Genomic DNA, 22,967 nt, shown 5'->3' on the forward strand with positions numbered 1-22,967 from the left:
GTAAATCTTTAGAATGGGAGCTAAATTTACAAAACAGTAAGAATGGGAGACAGGGGTGAAGGTCAGGCAGGACCTAAACAGACCACACCAGCTGTTATCTGCCCTAGCCTGACAGACTCCATCTTATTCTCAGTATAAGTGCTTTCAGTAATGATAATGGCATAACTTTATTTTCAGTAAGCTCCCTTTACTAACTTTATTTCCACATAACGTTTTTTCTGGCTCTGACCATAACTATTAAGGGTTCAGAGAAGTGAGGACACAAGTGGCAGGATCATGAAGAGGGCTCTTGGCAGAATAAACAGGAAAACTTTCTCCTTCCCACCCCCCAGGCCTTTTCAGTAATTCAAACTAATTCATCTATTTTTTTCAAAGTTGGATTCCTTTCACCAAACCCTTTGACTTTGTTATTCAGTTGATCCTCAGACTAGGAAGACAATATTTACACCTACCAAGGAGGCACCTGAGCTGCTGGTAGCATCTTGGGTCCTGGCTGGGCTGGGCTGGGCAGGAGGGAAGGTGGGGGGTGGGGGGGAGCCTGAGGAGGGCACCCCAGGGCTGTGCGAGGCTGTCTGGAGGGATTTAACAATCACAGCCAGCAATTAGCAAAGGTAATCATGTTTGTAATCCTTGAGCTAATGGTATAGCAAGACTGCGAATTTGCTCATAATTAAAGCTGACAAGAGAGTTCTTACCCCAGGCAATGAGACAGAGTGAAAACCACAGAAGGAAGCCTGTTCTGGGACCCTACTTGATGAGCCTGGTCCTGCACATCCAAAGCGGAATTATGAGATGACCGTGCCACGGCCTGCAGGGTAACGGTACTTGTCTCCCCCTAACAAAGAAGGAACTAGATTCCTTAAATCAGATTACCCAGCTTTGGGACGCCCCCTGTTGTTGTTTCCCCCAGATATTTCCCAAGGCCTTAAGTAAAAATGCTGTTTAAATGTTTCCTCTGGCGGGGCTTGGTGGTGCATGCCTGAGGTTGTAGCTACTTGGGAGGCTGAGGAAGGAGAATCCCTTGAGCCCTGGAGTGGGAGGCTGCCAATCTGAGTGCTGCCTTTACTCCAGCTTGGTTGGCAGAACCAGACTCTGTCTGAAGAAAAAAAAAAAAATTCCCCATGACTCAGTTGAGGTATCAAAGCTGTATTTCTCCAGATAGGTCTGTAGATGTGTTCTTGAGGGAGAGAGTGCTCCAGATGAGAATTTTCAAATTTGTGTTTTATTTGGAAGATAATCTTAAAGAAATAAAAGTAAAATGTTTTGCAACATTATTTTAGGGCTCAGGGCTGAGTTTGCGGTCAATTGAAGAACATCAAGGCATGCTGTGGGAAAATGGATTTTGCAGTAAGTTTGAATAGAGAAAGGTGGTAGAAAAATGGATCAATTTTATGGCCCAAAGATAGCATGGGCCTCTTCAATTCAAAAGATTCTCTGCCGTGGCAGGGGCATATCACGTCGAGGGCAGAGGTTTTGTGAAACACACCAGCTGGCACTGTGTTCAACATCAGGAAAGAAACAATAAGTAATTTTTATTCAATAGTATTGTTAATGTTAATCTTCAGTATTGTTTATTTTGCAGTTATTGGAATGCACTATTAAATTTATCCGTCCCTCAAACTGATGGATCAGTAGCTGAAGCAAGCTTATTACCAAAATGAATAAATTCTATGATGACATGAAGAAAGACTTAAGTGATGGCTCTAATATTGTTCAAAGTCAAAAGAATCAGGTGGACAGAAAGTGAAGCACAAAATATACAAATAGTAATTCTATTAAACACAACATTAGTAATTTAGTTCCAGCAAAACATCATCCATCACATTGATGTTTTCAGTTTCAACTATAGTGGTTTTATATGTTTGTTTGTTTTTATTTGCAACTTTGCTTGAGTTTTAAAGTAATTTAAGAGCTATATGTATGAGAAATTTATACCTAGTTTTATAAGTATTTGCTCATTTTAAAGTAACATAATAAAAAAATAAAGTAACATAATAAAAATAATATAGATGAACAGTAGGATTTAAGGGTTTTTAAAATTTTAATCATTATTCAAACCTAAGAAATCTATTATAGAGAATTAATGGCAGGTTCTAGCGTCTACTTTTGCTATCTCAGGCTAAAGTTGATTGTTTCCTTAGGCTTATAGGATATCCGAGTTCTAAGAAAATCAGGAGAGGGTTCTACCCTGTTTCCCCAAAACGGGGAAACTGCAGTGTTGACCCAGAACGCCTGCAGTTCCTTATGTCCTGAGACGGGGAAACAGGGTAGAACCCTCTTCCTTAAAAAATAAAATTCACAAAGGTTGTGACTAAGGGAAACCCACATAGACAGGATGAATTGGTCCACAAATAAGACAGTGTCTTATTTTAAGGTGTGCTCCCAAAGATGCACTAGGTCTTATTTTCAGGGGATGTCTTATCTTTCCTGTAAGTAGGTCTTATTTTCGGAGGATGTCTTATTTTCGGGGAAACAGGGTAAGTGTTAACAAATCTGAGTAGAATAAAAGTGGATATTGAGGTAGGCATAGAAAACTATAAATTTCAGGTGATGGAGATGAGATGAAATTTATGTGCACCTGGGACAAATGTACTTGTGTCTGGCACAAATGTATGTGTGCATGCATGTGTGTGTACGTGTGGGTACCTGTGTATTTATGGTGAAGGTCCCAAGAAATTTGCCTACAGGTGTGTGTGAGTGCCATATGGGAAAGAGGAATGGGAGATGTTTTTCCCCAAAGGGTTTGTTCTGGGACTTCCTTTCAGGTATAAATTCAGATGTTTCGTGGAGTTTCCTTGAGGTTGGAGACAAGATTCCATAATTGTTTTTCAGAACTGCTACTTTCCATTGCGATCCAGTTTTGTAGTGCTCATGTTGCTAGTGGAAGGTCATGCTCTTTCTACTACTTATTCCAATACGTATTTCAGTTGTTGTAAACATGTGTATGGCATGAAGAACTAGAAACTAGGGTTTATCTGGAAAGGGCGAAAGGCAAGGTGATTCCACACAGATGGATGTCGTTGGAGAGAGAATGCCAGGGCTTATTGGCATTTGTGACTCCATGGGGCCTCCAGTAGCCACTTTCCAGCACTGGTAGATTTAACATTATGTACAAAAAGGTTACCTGCTCTCTCCTGTGCTTGGTGCTGATCAGTGTAAGTCTTGGTGTACCTGGTGCACATCAGGATGACTGACTGCTGCTGTGAGCTGCCTGTAGTTCCTCTGTGTACTGGTCACCTGCTGGGTGGTGGCTGCTTGATGCCTCTTTGATACATGGAAACCTACCCCAGATACTGTGGAATGGACTCTTCTGGATGCAGTAGTGGGGTAAGCGTGCAGGTGTGTTATGTGTGCAATGGGCAGCAGCAGTAGTACAGGTCTAGGACTATTCAGTGCTTTCTCCCTGACTCTCTTGAGTGATGGAAGACAGATGAACTAGAAAATTGAGAGACTTTGAATAATACCTTCTGGATTAAGAATACAAATTAGGATCTGAGGTTTTCCTATTACAAGTTCTTATGACAACCTATAGTTTCCTTTTGTTACCTGTAATAGTTTGTAATGACATATTTGTGTACACATTTGTGTCATTACATATTTGTGTTTATCATGTCTTATATTTTAAGCTATATAAGGGCAGAAATTGTAGCTACTTTTACTTACCAGTGAGTACCAGATGCTACTACACACCTGAGAGAGTGGGTTTTCAACAAATTCTTTAAGAATGCCTGACTGCTATTCCTAATTAGAAGTTTTAGTTATCTATTGTTGCATAACAAATTACTCTAAAACTTAGCTGCCTAAAACAACAGACATTTATTATTTCACAGTTTCTGTGGGCTGAGAATTTGACAGTAGCTTAGCTGAGTGGTTCTGGCCCAGGGTCCCTCATGAGATTGGAGTCAGCTGAAGGCTTATGGTTGGAGGATACACTTCTTAGGTGGTTCATTCATATGGCTGCTAGTAGGTTTTGGTTCCTTTGGGTTTTTCCCTCAATTTAAAAAATTGATATATTAGGCTGGGAGCAGAAGCCCATATCTGTAATCCTAGAACTCTGGGAGGCCAAGGTGGGTGGATTGCCTGAGCTCACAGGTTTGAGACCAGCCTAAGCAAGAGCGAGACCCTGTCTCTAAAAATAGCCAGGCATTGTGGCGGGTGCCTGTAGTCCCAGCTACTCTGGAGGCTGAGGCAAGTGGATCAAGATTTCGAGGTTGCTGTGAGCTAGGATACCACAACACTCTACCAAGGGTGACAAAATAAGACTCTGTCTCAAATAAATAAATAAATAAATGATACATAATTTATATATCATAAAATTTAACCCTTTTAAAGTGTACAATTCAATGTTTTTAAATATATTCACAAGGTTGGCTCCGTGCCTGTAGCCCAGCAGCTAGGGTGCCTGCCACATATACCAGAGCTGGCAGGTTTGAACCCAGCCCGGGCCTGCCAAACAACAATGACAACTACAACCAAAAATAAGCCAGGTATTGTGGCGGGCACCTGTAGTCCCAGCTATTTGGGAGGTGGAGGCAAGAGAATAGCTTAAGCCCAAGAGTTTGAGATTGCTGTGAGCTGTGACACCATGGCACTCTACCAAGGGCAACATAGTGATACTCTGTCTCAAAAAAAAAAGTATATATATATATTCACAAGGTTATGCAACCATTACCGCTAGATAATAGATTTTCTCACTTACTATGTTGTCAAGGTTCATTCCTTTCTATTGACAAATGATATTTCACTATGTAGATAGAACACATTTTGATTATTCATTCATTAATTCGTGAACATGTGGGTTGTTTTCACTTTTTGGACACTATGAATAATGCTATTATGAACACTTATTTGAGTGCAAGTTTTTGTGTGGACCTATGTTTTCAATTCTCTTGGTTATATTCCTATGGGTGGAATTAAGCTGCATACGGTCATTCTATGTTTAACTTTTTGAGGAATGGCAAAACTGTTTTCCAAAATGTCAGCGCCATTTACAGTCTGACCAGCAAGGTATCAAGGTTTGTTCCAATCTCTCTGTATCCTTGCCAACACTTGTTACTGTCTTTTTGATTAATATCATCCTGGTGGGAAGTGGTATATCATTGTGGCTTAGATTTGTATTTTTTATTTTTCTAACAAATAATGATTGTTGAGCATCTTTTCATATGCTTATTGGCCACTTGTATATCTTCTTTGGAGAAATGTCTACTTAAGTCCTTTGCCCATTTTTGAATTGGGTTGTCTTTCTATTATTGTTATTTATTATTTAATAGCTCTTAAATATTCTAGGTACAAATTTGTTAACAAATACTTGTATATAGTGTGCAAATATATTTTTTACTTTCTTGATAGTGTCCTTTGAAACAAAAATTTTTAAATTTTGATGAAGTTCCAGTTTAATATTTTTTCTTTTGTTGCTCATGTTTTTGCCTTCATATTTAAGAATTCTATGTCAATCCAACATCATGAAGATATATCTCTGTGTTTTCTTTTCTTTTCTTTTTTTTTTTTTTTTGGCCAGAGCTAGGTTTCAACCTGCCACCTCCAGCATATGGGACTGGCGCCCTACTCCTTAAGCCACAGGCGCCACCCTTTTTTATTTCATTTTTAGAAACAGTCTCACTTTATCGCCCTTGGTAGAGTGCCATGGCATCCCAGCTCATAGCAACCTCCAACTCCTGAGTTTAGGAGATTTTCTTGTCTCAGCTTCCTGAGTAGCTGGGACTACAAGCGCATGCCACAACACTGGGGCCAGGTTCAAACCCGCCACCCTCCATATATGGGGCCAGCGACCTACCTGCTGAGCCATAGGCACTGCCCTCTGTGTTTTCTTCTAAGACTTTTATAGTTTTTGCTCTTATGTGGAGGTCTTTGATCCATTTTGAGTTAACTTTTGTACATAGTATGAGGTATGAGTTCAACTTCATTTTTTGCATGTGGTGATTCAGTTGTTCTTACACAATTTGTTGAAAATGAAAAGACTCTTCTCTCCCCCAATGAATTGTTTTGTGCCCTTATCAAAAGTCAATTGACCATTAAGTATATGGGTTTATTTCTAGACTTGCAATTCTATTCCATTGATTTATATGTCTATCCTTATGCTAGTAGCCACCAGTCTTGATAACTATAGTTGCATAGTAACATTTTTAACGATTTTTATTTTATTTTATTTTTTTGAGAACAGGTTGCGTGTCCACTCCGCAGAGGTTGGCGCTCCCAGACCGGCCTGGATGGCCCTGAGGCGTCTGTGATTGCACCATCCTTGGGACTAGGGGTGATCGCAGACCCAGTGGCTCAGTAGATACTGCCACTCGTCACAGCCCCTGGTCCTGGCTGGGGCGTGAGAAGGCCGTGAGTCCCTGAGCTCAGGGAATGCAGGCGGGGAGGTCACCCACCTGGTCCCCGGTTCCTGCTCTGCTGCCGCTGCTGCTCCCCACCCACTCTTCCCACCGTCTGTGGGCGGGAAAGGGGAGGATGGCGCACTGTGGGTCCGACAGACAGACCTGACCCAAGGCGCTCTCAGTGCCAGGTATGCACCCGCGTACATGCCAGGACAAACCCTTGTATTGAGGGCTATGTTAGCATTTTTAACTGTGAGACTATTCAACCCATCTTCCCACTGTTTATTCTGAGCTGCCAAAATGGCCATAGAGGTAATTCCTTGCTTATTTGTGTCTGTATCATATGCTCTTTATTCCCAGTTCTCCTTATGTCCAGCTTCCCTCTAAACCTCACTATTCTCCTCACTTTCAAATTCTGTTTGAACATCGCTTTCTTCCTCAGTTTCTAATTCTCGTGACTCCCCAAACAGGAAGTTATCCATTGTTTTCTCTAAATGTCTTTGCTCACTTATTCTGAGCGAAGTTCCCTAGATTCTAGATTGGCCAAAGGTCCCACTTGCCCTGAGCAGAGTTTCCCTTTGGACTTCCTCCCACTGTCTACCAAAGCGTTCACTTACTTCCAAATGTCACTTTCTACTTTGGTCCACATCCCTGGTGTCCTGTTGTGTCTTGCTGGATCCTGCCTACTACACCAGATGTTACAGCCCCTAGTGGCCCCTATGGCCCTGGACTTGATTGCCGCAGAAAGGAACCAGGCGTGATGTGGATTAGAAGTACAAGCTTGTAGGAGGCGGGCTAACCTTATTTGCAGGATAGCCCTGAGCAACCTCTGCAGTAGCCTTTTATTGAGACAGCACAAGACAGTTGAGGGGAGTATTAGATAATGATTGTGTGCCTAAGGATTGCCATGGGCTCAGGCTCTTTGTCCGCAAGGAGCACCTGCGGATAAATCACCTGAGGGTCCATTCCCCAGCTGCAAATCATCTTGCTCAGAGGTCCTCTGGCTCTTGGTGTCCTCTGCACCTGAGGGTTAAAGCTGTAAGGCAGCTCAGTCCCTGCCTTTAGGTTACTAGCTCTCCCTAGGTCCTTGCTCTGTGACCCTGAGGGCAGAGCTTGCCGGGGCAGTTCTCTCACAATGGCTCCCTGTGGCCCATAGCTCTGACCCGTCAGCGGCTCAGTCTGGGGCCCTAGACAATGCCCAAAGTTCCCTGCACTCCTGCTCAAGCTCTCCCCAAGGCAGTTCAACTGAGTGCCAAGTCCAAAAACACCAAAACAGTTCACAGGTAAGGCCTTTCCGGTTTGCAATCTCACTGCTGCTTGTACTTATGGCTGCCAGCAGGGTTAGGCCAATAGAACACACACAACCACTTGCCAGTTTTCCACTGTTTTTGTCCTCCTCTTGGGGTCCAGAAGTCCCTTGTTGACTCCCTGTATCCTCAAAGGGATGATTATAGGCAGATCCCACCAGCCAGAGATGCCTGGAATCTTATCTCCCCAGACTCACCGTGCCCAGTTGCAGGGAAGCTATTACTTGGCCGCCATCTTGCTCCACCCCTGAAATGTATGCCCCCTCTTCTTTGGTGAGAGAGTAAAGCTCAAAGTCGTTTTATAAGAAAAACCCTACTGTATCCTATACAAGAAAGATGGAGCAGCTTTTTGTTACAAGTAGGGATCAGGGGAAAGATTGGTTCGAATCAGATCTGCCCTTGTGGGAAATTACTGAAGTGCATCAAAAAGACTAACAAAATGAAATGAACCACATTCAACCTCTAGAAGTAATGCTAGTGGGAAGCCAAGCTGAATTATAGTAGGATGGACTTTCTATTTAATTTGTAAGTCTCCTTCTTCCTCCTTTTGTTTAATGTGTGACCACCAGGACACAGGCTGCCCCTACATCCTTAAACTGCTCCTTGGATCTTCTGCAGAAGAACTGGCCTTTATGATGACTGGCTACATCAGGAGCTTTTCTTTTTTCTTTTTTTTGTAGAGACAGAGTCTCACTGTACGGCCCTCAGGTAGAGTGCCGTGGCGTCACACAGCTCACAGCAACCTCTAACTCTGGGGCTTATGCGATTCTCTTGCCTCAGCCTCCCAAGCAGCTGGTATTACAGGCGCCCGCCATAACACCCAGCTATTTTTTTTGTTGCAGTTTGGCCGGGGACTGGGTTTGAACCCACCACCCTTGGCATATGGGGCCAGCGCCCTACTCACTGAGCGACAGGTGCCGCCCCAACATCAGGAGCTTTTCTTTCTCTAGAACTTTGCAGTCACCTGACTATATCCATTTTTTTTTTTTTTTTTTGAGACAGAGCCTCAAGCTGTTGCCTTGGGTAGAGTGCCATGGCATCATAGCTCACAGCAACCTCCAACTCCTGGGCTTAAGCGATTCTCTTACCTAGCCTCCCAAGTAGCTGGGACTACAGGTGCCTGCCACAACGCCTGGCTATTTTTTGGTTGTAGTTGTCATTGTAGTTCAGGCTGGATTTGAACCCGTTAGCTCTGGTATATGTGGTTAGGGCCTTAGCTGCTTGAGCTACAGGTGCCAAGCCACTATATCCAATTAAAGACAGGACTGGCATTGTTTCAGCAGCATTGACCCTTGTCTAGTTCACCAAAGATCTACATTTTATTTTACTAAATTTAATTTTAAAAGTTACTTATTTAAAAATGTTATTTAATAGGTAATGTATTAGTTACTTAAAATCAACATTTTCAAACTTTGTTTTAATTCTGATTAAATAGTGATGTAACCTGCAGAAACAAAAGTTCTTTGTGGGTGGGGGTGGGGGGATGGTTCTCAATTTTTTTGTTTTTTTGTTGCAGTTTTTGGCCAGGGCTGGGCTTGAACCCACCGCCTCCGGTATATAGGGCCAGTGCCCTACTCCTTGAGCCACCGGTGCTGCCTTTTTTTTTTTAAGACAGAGTCTCACTTTATGCCCTTCTGTAGAGCCCTGGTGGCACAGCTCACAGCAACCTCCAACTCCTGGGCTTAGGAGTTTCTCTTGCCCCAGCCTCGCAAGTAGTTGGGACTAAAGGCGCCCACCACAACGCCCGGCTAGTTTTTTATTGCACTTTGGCCGGGGCCGGGTTCAAATCCGCCACCTTCGGTATATGGGGCCCGGCAACCTACCCACTGAGCCACAGGCACCGCCCGGTTCTCAGTAATTTTTAAGAGTGTAAACTTTGAGAACAAATGCTCCGTCCGACACAAGCCGTGTCCAAACAAACGCGGACGCCATTACTGCCACAGCTTCCTTCCAGGTTCTAAGCCTTTTTCTTGTGGTTTCCTCTACCAGTTACTTCTTTCATCTCTGCCTACCAAATTCCTGCCCTTTCTTCAAGAGGATTTAGAACTAGTTCTCCTTGGAGCTGGTCCAGATTTCGAGCCTTCCTAGGCAAACTCTTCCTGGATACTGGGCCCTCCGAAGAACAGCTCTCGGACACGGACACGTGCCCTTCTCAGTCTTAGATTAACACTCTGCATTTACTGGGTCTCCCCTGAGGGCCGGTCCAGGTTTCTCCAGACCCAGTCGCTCCTCTCATCGCCAGCCCCACACAGCCTCCACACTCACTGAGGTGTGTGCCTGGGCTCAACTATGCCAGAAGGTCGCCACGAACGACAACTGACTCAATCAAGGCCAGCAGTGGAATGACAGCAGATTCAATCAAGACCCGCGGCGGAAGCGCTAGCGCCAGGTCACCGCCCGTAGCGTTTTCGAAGAGCGCCCCGCCACGTAGGGGCGGAGCCACACGCCCACAAAGGGCGTGGCCTCCACCCTGCGCGGGAAAGGGGCCTGCGCCGGCTGCGCGCGCACAGCCGGCGGCCGCGCGCAGTTCGCTGAGGGCTGGGATGGCGGCGGCGGCGACAGCGACAGCTGGGAGCGGGACTCCCCAGGAAGAGGAGGGACCTGGTGGGGAGGCCCCGGCCACGCAGCCCCAAGCCCCAACGAGTGCAACCGGGGCTCGTCTTTCGAGGCTCCCTCTAGCGCGAGTGAAGGCCTTGGTGAAGGCGGACCCCGACGTGACGCTAGCTGGACAGGAAGCCATCTTCATTCTGGCACGAGCCGCGGTGCGACCCGAGCGCTGAGGGCGCGAGGGCGGGGTCTCCAGAGGGGCGTGGATTGGAGGCGGGATTCTGAGGAGCAAGTGTAGACCTGGCAAGCTGTGGGAGAGGATTGTGTCTTGCAGGAGTTGTATTGATTTGTTAACACACCTGCCTCTTAGTGAGGGCCCAGACGACTTTAATTTGCATTTCCAGTGTCTAACTCAGAACTTATAGAAGGCTAGTGAGGGAGTAGGGTTGATTTACAAGTAAGGAAAAGGGACGTGTCATTCTGGTTTGCTGGGAAAGAGGGTAGCAGAATCGACCTTCTTAAAGTCTGGGACAGTCTTAGCTTCCAGAACATGCCCATGCGCCTGAGCCTGCCATCTCCCTGCCTGTCCCCACTCACAAACCAGAATGTTCGTGTCTTCAGTGTTATAGAACCTATTGCTAGAACTCTGCTTGTTTGCTTCACAGGAGCTGTTTGTGGAGACTATTGCAAAAGATGCCTACTGCTGTGCTCAACAAGGAAAGAGGAAAACCCTCCAGAGGAGAGATTTGGGTAGAGTGGCAGTGTGGCTGCTGTGGGAGGGCTGGGGAGGCCACCCCTTTCCCTCTGGTCTCAGAGGTGCTACAGGGTCTCTCCCTATGATATTTTCTGTTCACCTGCCACAGTGCCAGAAGGCCCTACCTTTGGAGTTTCTATGCTTTGGGTAGCTGGAGGGATGGTGGGGCAGAATCTGAAAGATGCCTGGGGGTTGCTGCCTAGACAGATCCCTTCATGCCTTCTGGTATGTTGTACCAAAAAACGGCGTTTACTTTTTTACCTAGCAAATAGATTTTCTTTTGGTCTCATCAGTCGCCCTTAGTAGAGTGCAGCATTATAGCTTACAACAACCTCATACACTTTGGGCTTCGCCTCTTGCCTCAGCCTCCCTGGTAGCTGGGACTACAGGCGCCCATCACAATGTCCAGCTACTTTTTTTAGAGACACAGTCTCGCTTTTGCTCAGGCTGGTCTCCAACTCCTGAACTTAGGCAGTCTACCCACCTCAGCCTCCCAGAGTTCTGGGATTCCAGGTGTGAGCCACCGCACCCTGCTGGGAGTTTGATTTTTGACTCTTGTCTGGCTAGTAACCCTGGCAAGCTCTCAAATACTGTATTCTTACACAACTTCCTGTATTACTAAACTCTTTTCTGATGACTTTCAGAGCAAAGACAATAAATAAATTTAGGTGAAAGCCTGGGTTGTGAGAGGGTTCCACTTCCTATCCCCTACATTGAATAGTATTTATTTGCCTAGGCTTTTCTTACTCTTGAAGAGAGACCAGTAAAAGTTGGTGGTAGAGTAGAAATGGATCTCAAGACAGTAAGGGACACATTTTATAAATTCCTTCATTTGTGAAAAGCCTCATATCCTTCACCGTGTGGATTGATGTCCATATGACTGGAATTAGTGAGGTGTTCCTTTACCTTGTGTTTCAGATAATGCAATAGAAGCTGTGGATGAATTTGCATTTCTGGAAGGTGAGTTCTGTTAACGGGCAATCATGTCCACCAGTCTTTTCCATGCCAATGATGTGAGTTCAAAACCTTATAAAATGGGCTGATTCTTTCAGTGTAGGAATAATTCTTTCTCCCTAGTTGTTATTTGGATTGGAAAAACTAACTTGCCAAACCTAGTGAGGGTCAGTTTCTTCCCTTGGGGAATTAGAATTTCTACTTGAAAATTGCTAACCATGAAGAAATGGGAGGGAATATAAAGACTCCAGAGGAATTATTAATAGATTCAAAAGTTTCATTTTTATTTTGGTTTCTATCCCTAAGTAAAAACTATACATCATTACAACAATGTTAGAGGTCAAGAAAAATTGTCATTATGTTCTTTTTTCTTCAGTAATCTGTAAAGTGATTATTTTGTTGCAATGAGATTCTGTACTTGCCTGTATTTATTTGTTTTTAGGAGTTATGGATTAACTTGTATACTGACAAAATTTTGTCATTGAAATATTTGAAATACCTCTCTCAGAGGTATTTATTAGCTACCATCTCTCAGAGCTATTTGTGCTACTTAATTTCTAAATCTGATCAGCTTAACTCTTCACATACAGTCACATGCTGCAGAATGACTTTTTGGTTAACTACTGACCCAGTAGATCAGTGGTTCTCAAACTTCCTAATGCCTTCTAATGCTGCAACCCTTTAATACAGTTCCTCATGTTGTGGTGACGCCCAACTATAAAATTATTTTCGTTGCTACTTCATAACTATAATTTTGCTACTGTTATGAATCATAATGTAAATATCTGATATGCAGGATGTATTTTCATTGTTACAAAGGGGTCCTGACTCACAGGTTGAGAACCTCTGCATAGATGATGGTGGTCCCATACGATTATGATAGAGCTGAAAAATTCCTGTTGCCCACTAGTGAAGCCATCTTAACATCCTAATGAAACATATTACCTTTCCTATGTTCTATGCTTAGATACATGGACCTTTTTTTCTTTTCTTGGTTATTTTATTTATTTATTTTTTTTGAGACAGATTCTTACTCAGTCTCCTTGGTTAGAGTGCCATAATAGCTCACAGCAAATTCAAACTCTTGGACTCAAGCAATCTTCCTGCCTCAGCCTTCTGAGTAGCTGGGACTACAGGTGCCCACTACAATGTCTGACTAATTTTTCTAATTTTAGTAGAGACAGGGTCTTGTTTTTGCTCATGCTGGTCTCAAACTCCTGAGTTCAAGAGACCTTCCTGCCTCAGCCTCCCAGAGTGCTAGGATTACAGGCATGAGCCACTGTGCCTGACCTTTTCTTTTTTTTTTTTTCCTATCATTGGGGATTCGTTGAGGGTACAATAAATGGCCTTGTTTTGTTTTTAATTTTTAAAATTATTTGTAGAGGCCAAGTCTGGCTATGTTGCCCAAGCTGGTCTTAAACTCTGGCATCAAGTAATCTTCCTACTTCATTGCTTGAAAAAACGTTTTTTAAAGTATACTATGTATTCTATTTAGCTTTAAGAGTTGATCTCAGAAGGAACTTGCTATTATCAAAAGCAGACGCTAATTTTTTTTTTATTAGAGGGGTTTTGCTTGTTTGCTTTATTTTGTTTTTCTTATGTGTTTTTTTTCCCCCTCTGAATTATCCATGTTTTTTTCCCCCAATGAATCATTCTGGAAAGTGAGTTCTGTTAACGGTGGGCAGTCATTTCCCACTGTCTGTGCTTTCACTGTGTAGACTTGCATTAAATACCTGGTGCTTTTCATTCTTTTAATAACAAAAGAATAAGATGGTTGCTTAGAAGGTATGTGTGTGTGTGTGTGTGTGTGTGTGCGCGCGCGCATGTGCATGTATGTATGGGGTGGGGGAGTGGTTGTTGCCTAGCAGCAGCTTTACTTCATGGTGAACAGAGGTGAGACCAGATGTTATACTGGGGGCCCCCAGGGCCAGAATGCAGAAAGCTTTACTTCGAGGAGCTGGCATTTTCAGAAGCTGTTTTACTTCTTCTCAAATAGTCCACTTGGTTCTTTACAAGAGAGCCCTGTGATTTGTTTTACAAGTTAGGTTTAAATGACTGCTTATTGGTAGTGTTGCATGTAGGAAAGATTGTGGGGAGATGGGAGCAACTGTTTCTCCCACAGACCCATGGGTCATTAACTCATTTTTTGTCTTGAGTCTCTTTCTGTCATTCTTGTTGACTAAGTCTGGAGCCTCCCTAAGGGTTCTCCTCAACATGCCGTAGCTTCCTCTGTTCATTCTAGGCTCATTTTCCCTCTGCTCTATAAACAGGCTTTGATCAGATTTCTCTTGCTTAGTTTTTTGTTGAAATCCCTTAACTGCTGTTGGGCCGCTATTCTTTGTTACAGATTTATAACCTTTTTATACCTTTTTTCCTTTTGAATGGAATCTTGGGCAGGGGGCCATATTAACTTGTGGGCTTAGATATGGAACTGGAACTTTCTGTAAAGACTATATACTCTTTGTCTAGAGAACTTATTTAATCACTCAGCCTTCTCTTATGTTGTCTTTATAAACGCTCATTAACAATACCTGCTAGCTCAGTGGTTAGGGTGCTGGCCACAAATATCGGGCTGGTGGATTTGAACCTGGCCCGGGCCTCCTAAACAACAATAACGATGACAAAAGAAAAATAGCTGGGCATTGTGGTGGGCACCTGTAGTCCCAGCTACTTGGGAGGCTGAGGCAAGAGAATCACTTAACCTCCAAGAGTTTGAGGTTGCTGTGAGATGTGACACCATGGCACTCTATTGAGAGCAACATAGTGAAACTCTGTCTCAAAAAAAAACAAAAACAAAAACCAAGAAACTTCTTAGCCCTTCTTCCACCTCTAATGCTAACTCTCCAAACCAGTATATTCTTTTTTTTTTTTTTTTGGGAGATAGAATCTTACTATGTCGCCCTTGGTAGAGTACCTTGGCTTCACAGCTCACAGCAACCTCAAACTCTAGGGCTTCAGGGGTCCTCAGACTTTTTAAACAGGGGGCCAGTTCACTGTCCTTCAGACCATTGGAGGGCCGGACTATAGTTAAAAAAAAAAACAAACAAAACTATGAACAAATTCCTATGCACACTACACATATCTTATTTTGAAGTAAAAAAACAAAACAGGAACAAATGCAATCACACTGCCTCATGTGGCCTGCGGGCCACAGTTTGAGGACCCTTGGAACGATTCTTTTGCCTCAGCTTCCCAAGTAGCTGGGACTACAGGTGCTGGCACAATGCCCGGCTTTTTTTTTTTTGTTGTTGTTGTTGTTGCAGTTGTCATTGTTCTTCAGCTGGCCCAGGCCAGGTTCGAACCTGCCAGCCTAGATGTATGTGGCTAGCGCTGTAACCACTATGCTACAGGTGCCAAGCCCAGTATGTTTAATTCTTAACTGCTCACCCTCTGTAGGATAGATTTTTCTCCAGGAATATTTTGGTAGATATTTCTGGAAATTAGTATTTTGATCTTACAGAACTGCTGCTAATATCAAAGAAGTAATCCAGGTATTGAGGCACTTTGCTTTACTTACTGCTCTTTGTATGTTTAGGTACTTTGGATTGATTACTGAGCTGGGCAGTTTGGGAGCCTTCGTCTGCATCTTTCAGCTCGTCCCTCTCCACAGGCCTCAGCTTTGAAGAACAGTCTTTGCACTTACATACACTCTTCCTGTTCTCCCCTCACCTACGCTGGAATAAGCAGAGATCTCATCTGTTAGCTTTTCTCTACAAGGTCTTCCACTACTTGTGTCTGTCTTCCATGTCAGCCCTGGATGCAGCAGCTGCTGCTTGGAGCAGAAATGAAGAAAGTGTTCTGCATAAGTGGCTTACTGAATAACGAGGATCAGAATAAAGGTCTTTGGTCAACTTCAGTCTAGTGTGTTTTATAGTCTCACCTTTGTTCTTATTCCTGTGACTGGAGAGCCTGCCCAGGCTCAGTCATAGAACTGGGTTTTCTCTGCCAGTCACTCTAAACCACAATTCTTTCATTAATTTTGTTCATTTTTCCAGCATATCACCAGAATGTAGTACCAGAATTTACAGAATGCCACTTTCCCCAAGAATTAAAATAAATGTGGTCCTATAATGAAAACTAGTTAAAGATTTTTAAAAGTTTTACTTATTGAGACATTCACAATTTAAAGTGTACAACATGCATTCACAGATATGTGCAACAATCACCACAGTCAATTTTAGAATATTTTTATATGAATGAAATCTGTTTTTTAAATTTTTTATACAACTGAAGATTTTTTTTTTTAATTGTTGGGGTTTCATTGAGGGTACAAGAAACCAGGTTACACTGATTGGTTTTGTTAGGTAAAGTCCCTTTTACAATTGTGTCTTCCCTCCAAAAGGTGTGTCACACATGGAGACCCCACCCCTTGCCCCCTTCCCTCTCTCTGCTCTTCCTTTCCCCCCTCCTCCCTACTTTTTCTCTCTGCTCTGCCCTTTCCCCACCCCCACCACAAATCCTATGTACTCAATTTTGATATGAGGACATACTCATCTCAAAATTGAGTACATAGGATTTGTGATTCTCCATTCTTGTGATGCTTTACTAAGAATAATGTGTTCCACTTCCATCCAGGTGAATACAAAGGCTGTAAAGTCTCCATTTTTTTTTTTTCCAATGGCTGAATAGTATTCCATGGTTTACATATTCCACAGCTTGTTAAACCATTCCTGGGTTGGTGGGCATTTAGGCTGTTTCCACATTTTGGCAATTGTAAATTGAGCTGCCATAAACAGTCTAGTGCAAGTGTCCTTATGATAAAAGGATTTTTTTCCTTCTGGTTAGATGCCCAGGAATGGGATTGCAGGATCAAATGGGAGGTCTACCTTGAGTTCTTTGAGGTTTCTCCATACTTGCTTCTAAAAAGGTTACATTAGTTTGCTGTCCCACCAGCAGTGTAAAAGTTAGTTTCATTTTGGGTTTTCTATTTGATTCCAAATGTCTATGTTTCTATTTTTGTGGGAGTACCATGCTGTCTTGACCACTATGGCCTTGTAGTATAGCCTAAAATCTGGTATATTTGGTATGCTGATGTCCCTGGCTTTGTTTTTATTACTAAGAACTGCCTTAGCTCTACGGGTTTTTTTGTGGTTCCATACAAAATACAGAATCATTTTTTCCAAGTCTTGAAAGTATGATGTTGGTATTTTAATAGGGATGGCACTGAATCAGTAGATTGCTTTGAGAAGGACAGACATTTTAACAATGTTGATTCTTCCCAGCCATGAGCATGGTATGTTCTTCCATTTGTTAAAGTCCTCTGCTATTTCCTTTCTTAGGGTTTCATAATTTTCTTTATAGAGGTCCTTCACCTCTTTTGTTAGGTGTATTCCTAGGTATTTCATTTTATTTGAAGCTATGGTAAAGGGAGTTGTGTCCTTAATTAGCCTCTCATCTTGGCTGTTATTGGCATATACAAAGGCAACTGACTTGTGGACTTTGATTTTATATCATGAAACATTACTGTATTTTTTGATGACTTCCAGGAGTCTTGTGGTTGAGCCTTTGGGGTTCTCTAAGTATAAGATCATATCATCAGCAAAAAGGGGGAGTTTGACTTCCTCTGCTACCATTTGTATGCCCTTTATTTTCTTGTCTTGCCGAATTGTATTGGCTAGAACTTTCAGCACTATGTTGAATAGTAATGGTGACAGAGGACAACCTTGTCTGGTTCCAGTTCTAAAAGGAAAAGCTTTCAGTTTTATTCCATTCAGTAAAATATTGGCTGTGAGTTTGTCATAGATAGCTTTCATCAGTTTATAGGTGTCCTCAAACTTTTTAAACAGGGGGCCAATTCACTGTCCCTCAGACCGTTGGAGAGCCGGACTATTGTTAAAAAAAAAACAACAAAAAAAACCTACGAACAAATTCCTATGCACACTGCACATATCTTATTTTGAAGTGAAAAACAAAATGGGAACAAATACAATTTACACGGCTGCAAGTGGCCCGCAGACCGCAGTTAGACGACCCCTGGTTTAAGAAATGTGCCATCTATGCCTATGCTCTTCAGTGTGCTAATTAGAAAAGGATGCTGGATTTTATCAAATGTTTTTTCTGCATCTATTGAGAGGATCATCTGGTCTTTTTGTTAATTTTTTTTTATTAAGTCTTTTGTACATAGATCATAAATACAATTATGCCAATTTCAGTGGTCTTTGTTTTTGCTTCTGTTGATATGGTGAATAACGTTTAAGGACTTGCATATGTTAAACCAGCCTTGAATCCCTGGGATGAAACCTACTTGATTATGATGTAAGACTTTTTTGATGATAAGCTGTAACCTATTGGCTACGATTTTGTTGAGAATTTTTACATGTACATTCATTAGTAAAGTTGGTCTGAAATTCTCCTTTTTAGTTCGGTCTTTTCCTGGTTTTGGTGTCAGAGTGATGTTTGCTTTGTAGAACGTGTTGGGGAAGATTCCTTCCTCCTCAATTTTTTGGAGTAATTTCTGCAGTACGGGAATAAGCTCTTCTTTGAAGGTTTGATAGAATTCTGGTGTGAAGCCATCTGGACCAGGGCTTTTTTTTTGTTGGAAGATTTTTTAATCTTTAATTTCTTTAATTTTCTTTAATCTCAGTGTTTGAAATTGGTCTGTTCAGGAGTTCTATTTCTTCCTGGCTAAGTCTCGGGAGAGCGTGCATTTCCAAATATTGATCCATTTCCTTCACATTGTCAAATTTCTTGGCATAGAGTTTCTGGTAGTATTCAGAGATGATCTCTTGTATCTCTGTGGGATCAGTTGTTATTTCCCCTTTATCATTTCTGATTGAGGTTACTAGAGATTTTACTTTTCTATTTCTAGTTAGTCTGGCCAAAGGTTTATTTTATTTATTTTTTCAAAAAGCCAACTCCTTGTTTCATTGATTTTCTGAATGATTCTTTTGTTTTCAATGTTATTGATCTCTGATTTAATTTTGGATATTTCTTTTCTTCTGCTGGGTTTAGGCTTAGATTGTTCTTCTTTTTCCAATTCCATAAATGGCTTGTGAGTTTGTTGATGTGTCCTCTTTCTGTTTTTCAAATGTAGGCATCTAAAGCGATGAATTTTCCTCTCAGAACTGCTTTTGCAGTGTCCCACAGGTTTTGGTAGTTTGTGTCTTCATTGTTGTTATGCTCAAGGAAGTTAATGATTTCCTCTTTTATTTCTTCCTGCACCCAACTGTCATTCAACAGAGGTTTGTTTAACTTCCATGCCTTTGTGTGGGGTCGAACGTTTTTGTTAGAGTTGAGTTCCACCTTTAGTGCCTTGTGGTTTGAGATGATACAAGGTAACATTTCAGTTATTTATTTATTTTTTTTTGTAGAGACAGAGTCTCACTTTATGGCCCTCGATAGAGTGCCGTGGCCTCACACAGCTCACAGCAACCTCCAACTCCTGGGCTTAGGCGATTCTCTTGCCTCAGCCTCCCGAGTAGCTGGGACTACAGGCGCCTGCCACAACGCCCGGCTATTTTTTTTTTTGGTTGCAGTTTGGCCGGGGCTGGGTTTGAACCCGCCACCCTCGGCATATGGGGCCGGTGCCGTACTGACTGAACCACAGGCGCCGCCCCATTTCAGTTATTTTGATTCTGTTGAGGTTTGTTTCGTGTCCTAGGATATGATCAATTTTGGAGAATGTTCCATGGGGCAATGAGAAGAATGTATATTCTTTATCTTTGGAATGGAGTGTTCTATATGCATCTATCAAGCACAATTGTTCTAGGGTCTCATTTAAGTCCCTTATATATTTGTTTAATTTCTGTTTAGGGGATCTGTCCAGCTCTGTAAGAGGAGTGTGAAAGTCCTCTGTTATTATGGTGTTATAGGATATAATATTGCTCAGACTGAGTAAGGTCTTTTTCAAGAATCTGGGAACATTTAAGTTGGGTGCATAGATATTTAGAATTGAAACGTCTTCTTGTTGTATTTTTTCCTTGACCAATTTAAAGTGACCATCTTTGTCTTTAGTTGTTTTCAATCCACATTTAACTGAAAATAAGATTGCAACCCCTCTTTTCTTCTGAATTCCCTTTGCCTGACAAATTGTCTTCCAACTCTTAACTCTGAGTTTTAATTTGTCTTTTGAAGCTAGGTGTGTTTACTGTAGACAGCAAATGTATGGCTTGTGTTTTTTTAATTCAATCAGCCAATCTATGCCTCTTCAGTGGGGATTTCAAGCCATTAACATTTATTGAGATGATTGATGAGTGTGATAGTGTTCTATTCATCTTATTTTGTGAGAGTCCATTGCTTAGTTTTATCTTTTGCATCATTGTGGAAGTTAAGTTCTGTCCTTTAATTTCTTACTTTGCTGTTGATCTATTGTGATGGTCAGTGGGTAGAACAGGTTGAAGTATTTCCTGTAGAGCTGGTCTTGTTGTGGTGAATTTCCTTAATGTTTGTATATCAGTAAATGATTTGATTTCTCTGTGAATTTTAAAGCTTAGCTTAGCAGGATATAGAATTCTGGGCTGGAAATTATTCTGTTTAAGTAGATTAAAGGTAGGTGACCATTGTCCTTGCTTGGAAAGTTTTATTAGAGAAGTCTGCAGTCACTCTGATGGATTTGCCCCTGCAGGTCAACTGGCACTTACTCCTGGCAGCTTGCAGAATCTTTTCTTTTGTCTTGACTTTGGACAGGTTCATCACAATGTGTCTTAGAGAAGCTGTGTTAGAGTTGAGGCAACCTAGTGTCTGATATCCCTCTGAAAGTAGTGTGTCAGAATCTTTGTTGATATTTGGGAAATTTTCATTTATAATACTATCTAGTATGGCTTCCATTCCCCTGGGTGCATTCTTCTTCCCCTTCTGGGATACCTTTAACTTGTATGTTTGAATGCTTCATAAAGTCCCATAATTCTGCCAATGAATATTCTGCTTTCTCTTCTTTTCTGCCTCTTTAACTATTTGAGTAATCTCAAGAGCTTTGTCCTCTACCTCTGAGATTCTTTCTTCTGCATGGTCTAATCTGTTGTTGATACTTTCTATTGCATCTTTAAGTTCCCTAATTGACTGCTTCAGTTCCTTCAGTTCTGCTATATCCTTTTTGTATTCTTCATATTGTTCATCTCTTATTTGATTCTGTTTTTGGATATCCTTTTGGTTATTTTCTACTTTATCAGCAGTTTCCTTCATTGTTTCCATCATTTCCTTCATTGTTTTTATCATCTGTATTCTAAATTCCCTTTCTGTCATTTCTAACATTTCTTTATAGGTGAAATCCTTTGCAGTAGCTACCTCACAGCCCCTTCAGAGGGTTGCTCTGGACTGGTTTTTTTTTTTATGTTGCCAGGATTTTTCTGTTGATTCTCCCTTATGAGTGTTTTCTTTTATCTGTTTTCTTGCCCAATTTTCCTTTCACTTCCTCTTGCTCTTTACATTGCTGTGCCCGTGGACTAGGGTTTTGATGAGTCCTTTCGGTGCAGGACCTGAAGGATGAGAATATTGAAGACGAAGAAGGGAAAAAAGATTTAAAAAAAAAGAAAAGAAAAAGAAAAAGAGAAAGGAGAGGGGGTGAATAAAAGGGAATATTGACAAAAAGAAGAGTGGCACAGAAAGAGGGAGACAGGAACAATATAGGTGTACAGTAGGGTACTTTGACCCAACCTTAAAAACTCCTGGGGGTGCTGGGTTGTTGGTTCCCTTGAGGTCAGTGGCTCTTTGCCAGCCTGTTCAGACACAGTACCCCACCTCCACCAAGTAGAGAGAAAAGACAAAAATGCTATAAATCAAAACTAGCAAACAGAAAAGTTTACAGGATATAATTGGGGGAAAAACCAAATAACAGGGGTTGAAACACTAGCAAAAATGAAGTTCTAATTTTTAAAGAAGGCAACTATGGAAAATTATATTTAAACTAGAAAAATGGAGAAACAAAAAAGGAAAAGAAGAAAAATCTAGAGGAAAAATGTTGAAATTAAAAAAAAAAGAGAAAAAAACAAAGAAAAAGACAAAACCAAAACCAAAGCAGTATATATATCTTGCTGAATATTGTCTGGGCAACAGGTGATCTTCTGGGATACTAGATGGTGATCACAATGCTGATACGGGTATATGAGATGGAGACTGAAGGCCTCTGCTGATTTCTTAAACCCTGCAGGTTGGAGAGCCCAAATCTCTCCTCAGCCCACTTAAAAGGCACTTTAAACTGTCAACCTTGGCTAAGCCAAAGTTCCCAGGAAAGCACTTGTTGCTGGGATCACTCCTGAAGTGGCTGCCTGCTTACCCAGTGTGCCCAAACCAGTCTCACTCCATGCCCCTGAGGGCTAAGGCTGTAAGGCACCTCAGTCCTGCCTTTAGGCTGGTCAGTCACTAGATTACTCACCTATGGTCTCCCGCCCAATCCTCGCTCTGCCACCTTGAGGGTGGAGCTTGGTGGTGCAATTCTCCCACAGTGACCCTGCACGGCCCACAGCCGAACACAATTAGCTCTGTCTGGCTCAGCTGCTCAGTCCAGGGCCCTAGACAATGCTTAAAATCCTCCGCACTCTCACCCAAGTTCTCCCAAGGTAGTTCAGCTGAGTCCCCAAGTCCAAAAAAACAAAACAGCTCTCAGGTAAGGCCTTTCCAGTTTGCAATCTTACTGCTGCTGTCCTTACAGCTGCTGGCGGGATTAGATTGAATGAACACACACAACCACTTGCCAGTTCTCCACTGCCTTTGTCCTCCTCATAGGGACCAGAAGTCTCTTGCTGACTCCCTGTGTCCCCAAATGGATGTTTCTGGGCAGATCCCACTAGCCAGAGATGCCTTCTGTCTTCTCTCCTCAGTCTCACTGTGCCCAGTTGCAAGGAAGCTGTTACTCAGCTGCCATCTTGTTCCTCCCTCAGGATACGAATGAAATCTTCATATAGTAAAACCTTCACAGTTGACCACCTGCCTCAGCGGTTCTAAATCTGTGGGTCACAACCCCTTTGTAACAATGAAAATACATTCTGCATATCAGATATTTACATTACGATTCATAACAGTAGTAAAATTACAGTTATGAAGTAGCAATGAAAATAATATTATGGTCTGGGGTCTCCACAACATGAGGAACTGTGTATTAAAGGGTCATGGCATTAGAAGGCATTAGGAAGG

The 22,967-nt window shown here is 42.2% G+C and overlaps 1 protein-coding gene across 1 annotated transcript; it reads left to right on the top strand.

The window, feature by feature from the left end:
• Nucleotides 1-9,972: 9,972 nt before the first annotated feature.
• Nucleotides 9,973-15,756, top strand: POLE4 (DNA polymerase epsilon 4, accessory subunit). The gene is made up of 4 exons (XM_053589747.1): nucleotides 9,973-10,407; nucleotides 10,858-10,942; nucleotides 11,865-11,906; nucleotides 15,436-15,756. The coding sequence occupies exons 1-4, from the start codon at nucleotides 9,988-9,990 to the stop codon at nucleotides 15,447-15,449; spliced, it is 561 nt and encodes a 186-aa protein (XP_053445722.1). The 5' UTR covers nucleotides 9,973-9,987; the 3' UTR covers nucleotides 15,450-15,756.
• Nucleotides 15,757-22,967: the final 7,211 nt, after the last annotated feature.

This window comes from Nycticebus coucang, chromosome 4 (assembly GCF_027406575.1).
Source record: "Nycticebus coucang isolate mNycCou1 chromosome 4, mNycCou1.pri, whole genome shotgun sequence".
In the NCBI taxonomy this organism is placed as follows: Eukaryota; Metazoa; Chordata; class Mammalia; order Primates; family Lorisidae; genus Nycticebus; species Nycticebus coucang.

Excerpts from the sequence above, each read along its gene's own strand:
- POLE4 (XM_053589747.1), top strand. The coding sequence starts at position 9,988 with ATGACAGCAGATTCAATCAAGACCCGCGGCGGAAGCGCTAGCGCCAGG. Across the intron at positions 10,408-10,857 it reads TCATTCTGGCACGAGCCGCG|GAGCTGTTTGTGGAGACTAT; the intron begins GTGCGACCCGAG and ends TTTGCTTCACAG. Across the intron at positions 10,943-11,864 it reads CCTCCAGAGGAGAGATTTGG|ATAATGCAATAGAAGCTGTG; the intron begins GTAGAGTGGCAG and ends CTTGTGTTTCAG.